At 47.2% G+C, this 15,385-nt stretch overlaps 1 protein-coding gene across 6 annotated transcripts in view; it reads right to left on the bottom strand.

Moving 5' to 3' along the window:
• Positions 1 to 3,344: 3,344 nt before the first annotated feature.
• PATJ (PATJ crumbs cell polarity complex component) overlaps positions 3,345 to 15,385 on the bottom strand; it is a 143,617-nt gene continuing 131,576 nt past the window's right edge. For 3 of the 6 annotated variants that reach the window (XM_035333857.1, XM_035333856.1, XM_035333858.1), the window contains exons 39-45: positions 14,285 to 14,402; positions 12,826 to 12,866; positions 12,417 to 12,539; positions 11,228 to 11,332; positions 7,764 to 7,867; positions 6,032 to 6,155; positions 3,345 to 4,300 (exon numbers count right to left, since the gene is read on the bottom strand). In XM_035333857.1, coding sequence (XP_035189748.1) covers positions 4,154 to 4,300; positions 6,032 to 6,155; positions 7,764 to 7,867; positions 11,228 to 11,332; positions 12,417 to 12,539; positions 12,826 to 12,866; positions 14,285 to 14,402 — 762 coding nt within the window. In that variant the 3' untranslated portion in view covers positions 3,345 to 4,153. The remainder of the gene's footprint in view (positions 4,301 to 6,031; positions 6,156 to 7,763; positions 7,868 to 11,227; positions 11,333 to 12,416; positions 12,540 to 12,825; positions 12,867 to 14,284; positions 14,403 to 15,385) is intronic. The other 3 variants (XM_035333861.1, XM_035333859.1, XM_035333860.1) reach the window with 2 other exon arrangements.

Below are 15,385 nucleotides of genomic sequence, written 5' to 3'. Positions count from 1 at the left end.
CTCCTCCTTGTGGCTGCTCGCTGGCGAGCCTCGAACAGCAGCTGCAGGCCTGCATCGTGGTGGCAGGAGAGAACAGAGCTCAGCGGAGAGCGCGTGCCGGGCACGGCCTGCGTGCAGGCAGCCCAGGGCAGCCTGCATGGGAAGCACGGCGTAAATGCGCTTTTAATCGGCACAATTACTTTGATAAGGATGTAATTTTTAATTTTGAGCGAGCGCTTACAGAGGCACAGCACCTCCAGCAGAGGCCGCGGTGCCGGGGATGAGAAGTGCTCGTGCTGCCGCTGCGCCTTTCTGTGCAGGACTCGGGAACAAACCGCTTCAAGCCCTTTGCTTTGCCACGTTTGTGCAGGGAGCAGAGAGCTCGGGGCCCGTTCCGACGAGGCTGAAGGCGGAGGGGAGCTGCCCCTGCTCCCGTTTCAGCCTGGGGCGCTGCAGAACCGGGGCATCTCCGCTGTCACCACCCGAGGAGGCTGCGAGCCTTAGAGAACAAAAGGCCCTCTGCTGCTGAGATGGAAACAATGACCACGGCAACGCTTAAACAGAATGGGAATACAGCTAAATTACGGATATGGAAGTACGAAGCCGTGGAAAAAGTGATAATGGAATTATACATCAGTGCTCAGCACAACTGTAAAAACGGACGTTTTATACGTGGGTAACGTTAAATGAATCCATTCCAGCTCTTCCAGGCGGAGGCACATTAACTGCTCCATCTCAGCGTAATCATGTTACCTCAACGGGCTCTCTACGTATCGTACCACAAGGGTGGTAATCGCCCTTTGATTAATTACAGGGAATTTAGAGGCATTACAGCTGTTCCTTCCGCAGCAGTACAGTTTGACACGGGCCCCTCGCTACCCCTCTGCTGGCTGCCCGGCCCTGCCCTCCCTGCCGCGACACGTGGGGTTGCCCGAGCCTCGTCCCCGTGCGTGGCAGCGGGGTGATGCCTGGACAGACTCCGTGCCCTGGCAGGCAGGGAGCTCACCCAAGGCATGACAAGTCTCACAGTGTAAAAGGAGACCTAACTTGCACTCTTCTTGGCAGAATTAGCCTGGAAAGGCAAACAGCCCTGACGCGGCTCCTGGCGCTGTTAGTGTGCTTGACTGGGACCGAACCTGCTAAAAGAAAAAGCTGACAAGGGAGTCCTCAGATCAAGGCAGGAGCGCCCTTCCACTAGCACAGATGAGTTCAAGCAGTGTTGTAGCACCTCCGAAAGGCTGTGAGCACACCCACAGCACAGATGTTCCTGCTGCAGGAACCCTTCTCGTGGAGTCTGATCGCTCCTGTCACAAACCAGTCGCTCTGGGCCTTTGCCTTCACCCCCCTTTTTCTCTCCCGTTTTTGCTGCCTGCACACGAGACCCTTGGTCTCTCACACGAGCCGCCTTTTGTGACGTTCCCCTGATTCAAAGCCTTTACCGGGCAGGAGCCACCTGGAAAGCAGCGGCAGCCCTCTGACGGAGCACAGGGGGGCTCCCTCCCCGTGAGGGTCTCGCTCCAGAGCGAGCCGGTGACCTGGGCAGGAGCCCCCAGCTGGCACCACGGGCTCTGGTCCTGCAGCTGCGGTGGCTCCTGCTCCCCTAGGAAGGCAACAACGAGCAAACAAAGACATCTCGTGCAATGCAACTTTGCAGTGACTTAAAGAAAAATAATGCACAGCTGCTTATGTAACCGAGATTTATTCAGAATCTTGGAAGTCATAAAATGTCTCATTTTACTGATATATGTAAACATACAATCAGGAGGTCTAATTGCTTTTCCCTCGCACAGAAATAAAGTTTTAAACAAACCAGAACACCTCAACCCAGACAAGCGTAATGCAAATTTAATTATCTAACTTGGTCCTGTACAACAGCACCCGCTTCTCCGCACGGTCACTGGTTTATCAATTAGTTGCAATGTGATTTTTGGCAGTAATATATTCAAGACACAAAGTGCAAATTACAAGAAGCAGAAAATGCTATCTCATTCTGAGCAATGAGAAGTGCAAAATATCCCAGCCCGTAAATCCCATTCTTTATGTGCAGTATGAACAGTATGTGCAGAACAGGCTAACACGTAGCCATGGAAAACTTCATCGATTAAACGCAGCAACATCTTAGAGCAGGAATGCAGGGGCTATAAAAGCCATCCGAGGAATCGTTACATTTTGTTCATGAATTCCACGCGCTATTTCTGAGGGTGCCTCTTCACATCTCACCTGCCGGCCTCAACCTCTGCGTACCTGGGACACTTCCGCAACCCGAAGCGGTCGGTTAAAAATCCCTCGCTTCAGTACCACGAACATCACGCCCACCGACCGTCCCAGCAGGCTAAATGCACTTCGGCATTTCCCAAGGGAAACTTTTAAATGAACCAAGGAAAACCTCTGCGGTGAGAGCGAATCGCAGCGTGCTTATTTGGGCGTAGTTCACCTCGCGTCGGCTTTCTAGAAAAGGAGGAAAGAGCCGCCCAGCTGCAGCGCGCAGACCGACGGCGCTTTTAATGCTAAGCCTGGGCTGCTGGGTTATTACGTGAGAGCTTCTGAAGTCTCTTTCCATTTATTTCTAAGGATTTCTCACATCAAACAAACAGCCAGTTTGGATCCCTCCCCCCCTTTTTCATTTCTCCAGGCTATATCGTCATTATAAATGACACCAAATAGCCCGAATCAGACTGGGCTGCTTCCTCCAAAACCCCACTGTTCCTCTGCGTGGGAAGATTAAACCGCAACGACCGGCACCGCCATCAATCTGCCTGCCAAGTTCATTTTCTAAATCGCCAAGGCCGCAGCCGTCTGATCACCGCAGGAACGGCCGCGGCACGTAACCCGGTTACCGAATTTCATCCGAACGCTGCTGCACCCCACCTCCACCGCACAGGGAGCCCCGCGAGGGCTCCTCGAGGATTCAGCGCCCTCTCTCCCGGCCGAGGTCAAAGCAAAGAAGTCAGGGGCTTCGACCGCAGCGCCTGACCTGGGGGGCAAGGCTGGGTACCCCTGCAGCGTGCTCTGCCCAGGGGAGGATGGCACCTTACCCTGCCCCAGCAGTTCTCCGCGGCGACCAGCTCGCCGCTGCCTGGTGTTACGTGGCCTTACCCAAACCTGAGCTGCGGCACCCCCAGGAGAGGGCCATCCTCTGTGATCCATGACAGCCTCTTCCTGCGCTAGCTGTTCCCGAGGAGCCTCCTGGAAGTGGTTCGCTGGTTTGGCTTAGCTTCATCTAGCCTTAAAGACAATGTGCAGAGGGACGGCTCGCCGTCATTACTAGAATTATTGGATCACGTTGCCGAGGCAAACTTTTGTCTTCATTAAAGTTTCGGGATGAACAATTATGCTGCAACTTGGCACGACAACAACTGTCTTTGTATGCAACATGCCTGGCGTATATCAGCACATTTCTTCCTTAAAAATATAATTAGAACGAGATGCGTTGTTGTTCATGCTGCTTAAATATCTGAAAAGGCTCAAATGTTTTAAAAGCCTAAAAAAAGAAATCGCCTCTCCCCTCGTTTATTTTTCATGCTAAAGGCTGCAAATTGACACATCACAGTAATTACCTCTGACTAACTTCCGCAGACCTACCCAAAGAGATAAACATGAGAAGTTCACATTTGACTATCAGACTTACTGTGCCGAGCACAAATAATTTCCCAGAGGAGAATTTGATATTTCATCATTTGGAACAGTGGTAATTTAATTACATTGCTAATGTTTTCTGGCATACTTGAAAGGACAATTAGCATAAGTAAATCATGAGTGAGATGACAAGTCACTCAGCGTTTATTTCTGCTCATCAGATGAGATCAGCTGATGATCTCAATTCTCTTTTGTGTGCGAACAGAGCCCAGGTTCAGCAGTTGTCTCTGGGTTCAGACCGGTGGGGATAAACCGATGCAGAACGTAAAACTGATGTTATTCTTTGAAGTTTCTTAATTAGACTCGTCCAGGGGAAACTTAAAAGCCACCAGAAGAAGGGGAGGGAGGGGAGAAAGGCTGATCGATGGGGAAGGCTAAATGAAGCTCAAGATGCACACTACCCTTTCTGGCAATGGGGTGAAGACTGATTAATTTTCGCCAGAGTTTGCTTTACATCCGGCTCCGGGCTGAACGGGATTATTACAGCTCTAGTGATGTTCTAAAATAATTGTATTTATCTCTGCAAGTGCAATGACATTCATGATAACACCGTTAATGTCACAGTTCCTTTCTGGCGCTTCAGAATAGCTACAGCTTGCTCATGAGTAACACCTTCCAAAGCTTCCCCATTAACCGCGACAATCTGATCGCCACGCTTCAGTCTGCCATCGTCCGCAGCTGCTCCCTGCAAATGGCAAAAGGAAACGTTAGCGGCTGGTAGCACGGAGCCCTCCCGCCTCTCCTAATGCTGATGGATGAAATGAGGAGGGATGCGGCACTGGAAGTCCCACCGTAGCTGGGTGGGGGACACAGAAAAGGAGAGAGTTGTTGTGCGGTGCCCAGATCTCGTGGAATGCTTTGGACGCTGCCCTCCGCTGACACTGCTTACCCAGCCCCTGCTGGTCTGGGGCAGCACGTGGGGGAATTAAACCCCCGGGAAAAGGGGAATCAGCTCATCCCCTGGAAACAAGGCAGTGCAAAGATTGGTCCTGTCTTTTATGATTCTGCGGACACTTGTTAAAGCAGTATGTCAATGTACTCCGCACCTAGCGCTGAGAAATGGATTAAAATATGGGAAGGGAGATGCTGAGCTCGTGTGAGACAACAGCCTGGGCACTGCCCCAAGCCCCAGACAGAGCTGGGCTCGACTGAAGGTCCTGGGAAGCTCGCACAGAGCTTTAGAAGTGGCTGTTCTCCTTCTGAGCTCCTGAACACGGCTCTTTTGCCCAAATCCTGGGCCACTGCCCTGCCCAGAGGCTGGCTCGCGGTGTCTGGCTCTGTCCTGAGGCCCCACCCGTGGCTGCGGTGGATCCCAGCTGTGATGTGGGGGTTTCTCAGCTGTGCTCACCTCAGCCTGTAAATCTGAGCATCCATATAAAGGCACGGTATCTTCTCATGACAATACGTGCAAGTTGTGAAAAGACTGGGTATCAGTGGTCGGAACTTCAACGCAAGGTTGAAGGTTTAATTTTATTTTGTTTTTTAATATCACCTACCCTGCCAGAAACGCTGGCACAACTGACAGCAGGTGGGCACAGGAGAAAATGCCGTGTGAGTGGCTTCAAGTCACTTCATGGAAACTATCCCTAATTCCCACTGCTCTCTCCTCCCCGTTTCCAGGATTGCGTCAGTCGTGGCTCCATGAGGATGTTGCTGGCACATGCAGAGACAGGATGGGGGGAGGAAGGGGGCATCTCTCCCTCCACACCTGCGGCCATTTTAGGGCAATTTGCCTCCAGACAAGGCTGGAAAGTGCCGGTTCCTTGGTGGCCGGAGCCACTGCCATACCTGGCAGTCCTCCCCTGACGTTCAGGGCCAGGGACCAGCTGCGGCAGCCGCGCCGTGGGCAGCTCAGGCAGCAAACAGCCAGCACAGAGAGGGGAACGCTCACAGAGGGTTTGAGAGCAAAGCTGGAAGCAGGGGACAATAACTAAAGCCAGGACTGATGTGGAAGCCAATTCATCATCGAGCCACGTGGTACGGCGTTTTCTTTCGGTGGCTCTTCTCACTGAGCTGACCGTCTGAGCACAGGGCTTTGCAGCTGAAGCTCAGCCACAAGGACACGACATCTCTGCAACTGCCTCCCCCTGTGGACAGCGGGAAAAACGATGCCTCCACGCTGCTTGGAAGGCACCGAGATTTGCAGATAGGAAACTGCTCTATAAATATTTTACTGTATAAAACCAAGTTTCCAAAGTACACAGACCGATTTTGCTGAGATAAAGTATCTCGTTTCAGCCATCAGCAACGTGAAATATAAACTGAGAAGCCAGCTGTGCGTTCTGGGGCCGCTCACGTCAATGTACCTGGGCAGTACATTTTGCTTTCAACTCCATATATATTATCCAAGCCAAATCTTAGGTTTATTTTTAAAGATAATAAAGAAAAAGGGAGAAAACAAAACAAAAAGAGATACCTTGGCAAATATAGTCTTGACATAAATGGGCAGGTCTCCATGGGGACTTCCATACCCCCCTACAATACTAAATCCCAGTCCATCAGAGCCTTTCTCCAAAGTAATAATCTTAGGCTGAGGTGCTCTGAAAACACAATAAATATCACTTAGAATAACAACATCTGTCTCTGGGGACTTTCCGCAGAAGGAACACTTACAGAGATATTTATCTACCAACAAGTTTTTCATACAGTCACCGAGCAGGACTCTCGGCCCTGGGCTCCGACACGCTCCTGCACAGCCCTGAGCTCCCAAGCTGTTCCGCAGGCTTCGGCTCCTCCCTTGGAAAATACTTACTTTTAAAGAGCTCAACAAGAGCACTTCTCTCTGATGCGGGAGTGCTGCTTCTCTAATCTGCAGTTGCTGTGCATACATAAAGGAGAGCTCGCTTTCGTGCCTTACAGCGTCATTTGAAGTTATGATTTCACTGGGATGAGGGTAACAGACAGGCTGCAGCCAGGAACGCCCGTGTTTGTAGTCTCAGCTCTACTGCAAGCTCTTGGGGCGCTTTCTAAGAATTTTTATCCCACCCCATCCCTGCACCTCCTAACCCCAGGGGCTGACTCCAGAGAGCCCCTCACTCAGCGCCTTGCTTAGACCCTGGACTGCCTTTCAAGGGCTTTTACTGTCTGCATCGCAAGGTGTTTGGAGGAGTCCAGACCACTCTATCTATGTATTTACCTCAAATCGGAAAAAATAATCTCTACATTCTTAGAAAAAACTATTCTGGACTAATGCTGTTTGGCATCTGCCTAATTAAAAGCGCATCTCATGAAGACTCGTACCTAGCCATTTCTCTAGGACAGACTGAATGCAAGCACCTACCTAATTGTGCTTCCTGTTTTCAAATTTAAATGTCCTTCCTATTTTGATATAAACCGAGAATACAGATCTTTTTGTGAAGTAAGCAATTCTCCTTTGCGAGCAGCAATATAAACAGTTCCTCACACTGCAAGGCTAGTGAATGCAGCACAAATAGCTCAGGTTTTATACTCAACCCCCCCCCCGAGGTAGGGCAGCAACTTGCATCTCAGCTTCTTAAAGTAAATATAATGAATCAAAGAATGGAAATGAAGAACGTAAGGAAGCTAATAAACCAAAATGAAAATCCAATGAATTTCAAAATGGTAACTGGAATGCTACGAGCCGCCCTAAAAAGCACGTGCTGGGTAATGATGCGTGGCCAGGGGAGGGCTTGGTCTCTAACTTCTATCACCATACAGAAGTGCTACTGGTAGAAAACATTCAGTGAGACTTTTTAAGAACTGTACAGCTAAAAAAAGACGAAGAAAGTTCTTGGACATGCTCAGAAAGATTTGTCTCCAATACCATTTTTTTAAATTCCTCTTGCATTGCCAATGACAAATGATTTTGAACTGCTATAATCAGAACTCCTCTCAGGCATGGAGGCCAGCAGACAAATGCAGAGCTACCATGTCAGCATAACCATTAGAAAGGAAAAGATAAGGCAAGCGTTTGGAAACACATTTTGTGTCCTTACTTAGACAACTTCCGTCTCCAGGTGATTAGGCAGGTGTGTAATCAGCTCGGAGAATGTCACAGTTACCATTTTCAAGGTGATGGGAAATCAGAGAGAAAGGCAATGGGAAGTGACCTCCTTCACCACCCTAGGCTTTTCCCTTGCGTGGGGCACAGAAATGCATCTCACTTACGCAGACTGTTACAGACTTACTCAGGATCTTCAGAAGCATGCTCAGAAGAAGAGTTGAGGTTACACCCGGCAGACATGCTCTCCAGCTGGGTCGCGATAGCACTGATGTTGGTATCCGCCACAACCTAAGCAGAAAGGAGGCAATGAAGTGCTGCGTGCGCTCAGTACCAGAGGCATCTCAGCTGATTACATAGAAAACAGCTACTAGGAAAAACGGATGTTTATGTCTTTCAATCAAATTTCAAATACAAGTCCTATTTGTTAAATTTCCTACTAATTCAACGCTTTCAAATAACGGTGTTAAAAATCACTGACAGCCACCTTTCTGGGGTTAAACGCAAACTTTCCTCTGGAGCTTTCTGTTGCCTTTACAGGACCAGCACTCGGGTGCCCAGCAGAGGGAAATGGGCGTTCTGGATAACGGAGAGAAGGAGGCTCGTCTGTCAAAGGAGGTGTGTCTCAGAGCCAACAGGAGGTGCTGAGGATTGGTAAGGTGCTTCAATGGAAAGGTGCAAACACAGAGATCCAAGGGCCTACTGGGCAAAGGTCCTGAAACACCTCAGATTGATTTGTTGGGAGAGGGGGGAGAGAAATGACTCCTTGGTTCCAACTTCTCTGCAGTTTCTCCAGCATTTCTGCTAAACGCAACAAACACCATTCTGAGAAGTGCCCAGTTACGGCCCTGTACCATTCTGAAATCACCAGGAATTACCACGACACACTAATTAATAGAGCTAACAACACTTGATGGGATATGAGGCAGCAAGCTCGCTCAGGCTTTTTAAAACCATACTGATGTTTCATAGGGTAGGTACAAAGCCAGTTAGAGATGCCTTAAACTCCAGGGTTTGGGGTCTGCTGGTCCCAGAGTTGGTCTCCCGGGGATTAAATAGCTCACAGGATGCAGGCCCGATGGGGGTCATTAAAGACAAAGTGCCAGGGCCCACTCTAGATTTTGGTTGACTTTCACTGTATCCCAGTTTTCTGTTGTTTTTCTGGAAAACATTTGAGAAAGCCACTTAGAAGAGTTTTGATTTTAAGAATTCACAGCTGGAAGGACACACACTTCTAACAGCTACACACAGTGGTGATCCCCTAACTCCATCTCCCTCTGACGAGATGCTCATCTCTGCTTGATGCTTATTGTACAGGGGTTTGGTTCAGAGACGGTGACAAGTACCCAGTAAGTTCATTTTCAGTACTTTCTCTAGCTCTTTGTGGCCTTATTTGATCGAAATTAACAGGGACTTTTTCCACTCCTCACTGGGAACATGGCTTAAGGAAACTTACCTTCCTGAAATTAAAAATAAATCCATGATATAAATCCCCCATTTTAAATGAATGCTCACAATTCAGCCACGACAGTATTTCCCTCTCTCTAATCATTTGGAACCAAGAAGGTGGTAGCATTTTCTAGGAAAAAAGCTTAGTTCTAGTGCAGATTTCCCATCCCAGGACTCAGGATCCCAGATGCCCTTAATGAAAGGGTCCACAGAGGAGGCAGCTGCACCTGGCTCCGAGAGCAAAGGCACCGTTAAGTTTTCCTTCCCACTGCAGAAGGGGAAAGAGTGCCAGCCAGTATTTGTCATATTTTGGTGTTAAATAAAATAGAGTAAAATAAATCTATATTCAAAAATCTTCAGCTGGCAGTAAGAACGTATCAGAGTTCAACAACCTTGTAAAAAAGCTTCTCCTTATCTCATTACTACACCTGCAGAAAAGAAATTAAATTAAACCAAAGCATCAAAACAGCCGGAAGGGATGATTGTTCCCCCGAGACCCTAATCTCCCATTTGCAAACAGCATTTGCAAACTCCTTTACCATCCTTCCCAGGACGTACTGATAATAAGCCTTTCCACACCGCTGAACGCAATTATCTGACCTCTCAGAGCAGTTTGCCATGAAGTGGTCTAACCCGATAATAAACAGAATTACTTAATGACACATCAGTCATGATTATCGCATCGATAGGATTATTTCATTTAGATTGTTTTCATAAAAAAGCAGCCCGGCGATTGAGAAGTACCTGCAGTTAGCCTGTAACCTGACCGTACCGCCGCGCTGACGGCAGGGCTGCTCCGCTACCTCCCTGCTGCTATCGCAACGCGGCCTGCCAGAGCCGATTTTGAGCAGGGGAAAATAGCCTCCCTTCGATCAGAAAACCCCGTATCATCTGTAAAAGCATCCAACGCATTTGGAGCGAGACAGCGGAAGTGTGGAAGAAAAACTGTCAAGTGACAAAACCCAAAGACGTTTCTAGAACAACCTCTTTGTTTATGTGAGCGAGCAACTGACAGCGCGCCTCATCAGGAATATTTTTAAATGCATGATGAGGTGGGCTCTGCTGTATTACAGCTTTCAAGATTAGCAATTTGGGGTTCTGCAGCAAGCTTTCATTTTCTATTCAGGGAATACTGTTGACATGAAAAGTGAAATTACTCAACGCTAGTAACAATATGATAACTATAATTTAACAGAAAATCCTCAGCTGCTGTGTATCTGTGTAGTTCCTCTGACTTCAATGGAACTACACAAATACACCATCTGCTCTGGAACGGGCTCATCACTTAGGGGGTCAGCAGTTCACGGACAGACAAAACAAAGAATAAACGAGTCTAAAACTAAGTTTATTATCATTTCTTTTCTTTTTGGCGCCCCCCCCCCCCCCTTTCTCGCATTTTTGCCTTTTTTTATAGTAACATTTAAGTTGTAACGAAAGCAAGAAGCCTGCAAAAATCTCTCAAGATGTGTTCGAGTCCAATATGGTGATGATAAAATTAGATTTTAGTGGTATGTTTTAAGCTTTTTTTTCCAATTGTTACAATAATTCTGCAAATGAATACTATTTTGAATCCTCTCTGGCAAGTATTTTTCCCATTTCTTCATGTAAACATAAAAGTAAACTAAAGATGAATACACCAGCAAGCAGCAATTAGAACCAAAGTGGTAGAACGTGTCTTCCTTCATATAAATGTGGCAGTGATAAACCCCGTCTTCTCTCTTGAGTGTTATTATTCATTACCTGTGGAATAATTAATTCTAGACAGCACAGTCTTGATGATGATTCCTACTAAGTGCTGCGAACGTTCTTCCTTCTCCCCCTTTCAGGAGCAAGGAAATTAACACTGTGGACAGTTTGGTCACAGTCTAGTGGCATGCACGCACACATACACACGCACAATTTCTTGTTCCTGCTAACTTCAGATGAAAAAAACCTCGGAAGCTTGTTGATTTATCATGTGTAGCAACAAGTTATTTTGTTCTCTTTGTTACGCTTTTATATAATCATGCTCACAGCCTGTACGAGTGGCAATAAATAATTTTTGAATGAAAATTATTTCTTGCTTTCATTCCGTGTAATTCCCATCAGCAAGCACCCTGCAATTCTGTGATGCCTTGTGCCAGTGATGCTTAGTTTTTTTTTTTTTTCCTGAATGCCATTTATCTACCCTCATGCAGCTGCATGTTCAATTTATCACCATACCTGCAGGATAATGCTCCCATAAGCATTCTTTAGTAGATTAACAGCATCTGCGTGAGACAGCCCATCCAAAGGTTGCCCATTAATACTGACAATCCGATCTCCAACCTAAAAGTACAACAGTAATGGAAAATTACTAGCATTAAGGAAAATTAAAATTAAGAATGCTTAAAATTCCTCATGAACTTGGCACTGCACAGTCATGCTTCTCTTTTGCAGGATCGCTTTTGTGAGGATTCTACATTGCTAGTGATCATTTACCATTCTTCAGAGCAAGTACAATACGATTTTTTAAAAAAATAACAATGTGATCAGAGAAACAAAGGTGGGTTGTATTTTATTGTTTCCATTTGCAAACAGAGAGGGTGAGATTGACTGCTGTTCTCCCATCCAAAAAGGATTTATTTGCGGCCATTTGTGCTGAGTTCTTTTCTTATAGATTACGTAGGCACATGATGAAAGCACTACAGGAAAGCAGGCACTTCTCTTTATACAAAAAAAACCTGATTTTCACCCTGGCACTTAACACTATTGTGTATTTCTACTGGAGACACAGCATGAATATAGCACTGTTTGCTGCTGAACCTCAAGGGCCAAAGTTTTCCTATGTAACTGCATATTAGGTTCTCTTCAATACTAATGATTCCCTGAAATGCTCTCCGAAGTTGGTAAATGATCACCGTGGTCATTCCTAGAAATATCCACATATCTTGTGGGTCTGACGTAAGCATCTGATTTTTGCATTCCTTTATCAGGGCTTTGAGATCCAACAGCTAACTTCTGATGTCGTTTGTCTTGTCTGAGCTCTAAAACAACGCCCCATCTGAAGTTTCCAGAACGTCTGCCACTTCCAGAGAGCTTGTTGCTGTCCTCCCTGGGTCTGGATGAACATATGCTGTAGATCTTCCAGCTTGCTTACTTTTGTTCAAACACATTCAAAGACTACTGCAGATGCATTTATGTTCTCTTAACGCGTCTTTGCCATGTAGGCAATCACCACGATTATCCCCAGATGCAATATCATCAAAAAGGGAAGAGAGGGGCAGAGCTTTTTTGTGTGTTTTTAAACAGAGACAGAGTAGCCTGCGAGACATTATCAAAGTGAGGGCATGTACAGAAGCACCTGAAGCTCCTTCTCTGAGAGAGACACAGCAGATGAACCAGAAGGTATTGAGAAGACCCCTCTACTCACTCTGAGTCTTTGGGTACGTGCAGCCACACCACTGGCTTGAATCATAGCAATGAAGATGGGAATGTCTCCCAAAGGACTCCCCTTCCCTCCTGCTATACTGATACCAAGCGCATCATTTGGTCCCTAAAAGAAAGTGAAAAAACAACAAAAAACCACAAACATTTTCAACTGGGGATCCTTGCAGAGGTCAGTGTTTAGGGTACAGCAATGACAGAGCCATCTAATTCATGCAAAGTAAGTCTGACAAATAGGTAAGTTTGACATACACGTACGGGTCCCATTACAGACATGCATTTGACAACCTATTGCAAACGAACACTGCAATTTTCCTTCTGAGGAACACTACAAAAATTAACAACTTCGGTGAAAGGCGTCAGCTTTTGGAATTGATAGAAAATAACTCACTGACCCTTGTTATCTCCACAGTCCTTGGGCCCGTATCTGCTCCTGCTAATAAAGAAACAAACAATTAGCTTCTGTAATTAAGAGATAATATAATTAAGAGATAACGCTGTCAGGTGACAATGGTCCCTTGCTGCCTAGTCAGAGTTATCACCAAGCAGAAGCACAGCCCTTCCTGTGCCAAATCAGGCAGCGCTGCTCACGTGAGGAGGACAGGATTGCTGTTTCGCCAAGAGATGAATACGGATGCAATCACTCTGCCTGACGGACGCCACTGTGACGCCCATTGTAGCACAGCCTCTGCTCACCACGATCTCTTGAATAGCAGCACTCTGCTGGCCTGAAGAAGAGCCCTATTGTGCGTTTCACTCAATTAAAGATTGCCTTAATGTTCATAAATCAGTGTCCCCACCACAAAGGGTAGGGCACACGGCTGGTCTGAGACTGTTGAGGTTCCATTGATTTCCTGTTCTAATTTGTGCCGTATTTGTAAATAATAGACAGCCAGGAAGTCTGGCTGGCATGTATCTAGCCACAGGACATTTAGAAGTACTCAAAACATTCCAAAAAAATAGAAGACAAAAGGGACACTGCAAATGAATCATTTGACTGGGACTAAATAGCTTAAAAAGCTGATGGTGCAGTCAGGTCCTGGGCTCTGCTGTAATAATCCTTAATTTAAGAATCTTTTAGAAGATTCTTGTTAGCATGTATCAATATTTCTTACTGCCACACGTGTGCTTGTGCAGCCATCTGTTATGAGTGCCCAAAGCGGGACTGCTGAGGTGCTGTGAGGTCCGACACTACGGGAAGCCCAGCCTTGGGGCCGCTGAACCGGGACACGCAGACATGCGCTGTTAGAGCTGCAGGGCCCTTCATCAATATGGTGCAAGGAAGGCTGCCCAAAAAGCCACACATGCCTCCTCCAGCGCGTGCCAAAAGCCAGAAATGGCTTCTGCCCATGGTCAGCCACAAGCTAAGGTTACAAATTTCTGACTCAGGTCAGAGCACATGAACACGTAGGCCCTCTACAAGTTCCCGCAGGTTGTAGATTCAGCACTTGCTAAATCTGCAAATTGCAATCTGGGCATTGTGACTTTCTCCTTACAAAACACCCTTTTATACGCTCAAGAGCAACAAAGATATAAATGAAGTGGTGGCAGCTTTATTCCCTGAAAAAAAAACTATTCTACAAGAACCTTGCCTGTGCTAAGCCTCCGACAAGGGCGCTGGGGAATAGCAGGGTGCAAGAATTCTGCACGTAAAATAGAGGAGCTATTACTCTGTGACTAGACATGAAAGCAATGTCATCTGCTGGAAAGTGTTAAGGGTCTTAAAACATCAGTGGTACGTCTTCTGGGAGGCTGTGTAGGAAAAGCAGACTCGAGTATTCAATTTTGCTTTTGTACAAAGAGAGCAACAGTGCAAGCAACATGCAGCGATTCTGACAGCTGCCCGGAAAATACCTGAGTTTCTCTGAGACACATCTGCTGAAGACCTTTTTGTGCTGACAAAATTCTGCAAGGTAGAGAGGACCGGGGCGAGTGCGGGGTGGAAGTGGCTGTGGGCACTCTGCTGGCTCGCCTGAAAATAAACATAAATCAGAACCTGAGAGTCAAACCCAAACGTTAACTTCCAAAGCAGCTCCTGCGACATGCGGGCGCAGCTGTGCCCTGGGAAATCAGCCTGGAAATGCCACGTCATCCACACGAGTGGAAACCCCCAGCTTCACTGCCACTGATGGAGCCTACCACAATCTGTCTCTGCACTGTGGGCACATGCGTAGAGTTGCTCGATGGTACTACAGAATAGCTCTTGGGGGTTTTGGGGGCAGACGACCTCCAGAGGTCCCTTCCAACCTCAACCATTCTAGGATTCTGTGATCTGCTCTAGAGGTCAGAAAGAAGAATTAACCTCCTCCATCGCTTACTCCCAGTTTCTCTCCAGACGTGGGGACAAGGGGAAATAATGGTTGCTGGTAAATCTGGCGGGCATCTTCCCCATGACCATTTAACCAGGAACCCCCCCTGCTTCCAGAATAACAACGGAGGTGCATGCAGCACAGGATGCCCGTGTCTTACTGCCAACAGGAGGGACAAGCTGGCAGGCAGCTGCTCGTGCACGCTATCGACTCTGCACCGCTCCCTTCCAGTGCTGCTTTTCCCTATCTCCGTATCTGGCCTTATCTTCAGACTCTGCTCCCCCTCGGAGGAAACGTCGTTATCAGTTTAGGAAATGTGTCTGAACAACAGGTTTCACTGCGGCCAGACCTTTTCAGCTAAGCTGGCTTATACAAAACAAAGATCTGCTCCACACTTCTGGGCGCGCAGCAGAGCTTTCTTCCTCTAAATGCATTAGGCGGCGAATCAAAAGCTCTGGCAGCATTCATCCTAACTGACCAGTGTGCAGCTGTCAGTGACGAACAACAGGCAGAGCACAATTTCCACGTCTAGTTGCCAGTTCATGGGTCAGTTAACACAATTTGCAATGTGCGTGAAAGAAATCACTGTCCTGCACCACGAGGCTTATGTTTCTGCCGTTAAAGGTATGCAGCAGACCAAAAAAAA

Source organism: Oxyura jamaicensis, chromosome 8, assembly GCF_011077185.1.
Source record: "Oxyura jamaicensis isolate SHBP4307 breed ruddy duck chromosome 8, BPBGC_Ojam_1.0, whole genome shotgun sequence".
Taxonomy (NCBI): domain Eukaryota; kingdom Metazoa; phylum Chordata; class Aves; order Anseriformes; family Anatidae; genus Oxyura; species Oxyura jamaicensis.
Note: the sequence above shows the minus strand (reverse complement) of the source record. Positions and strands in the feature narration are given on the sequence as shown.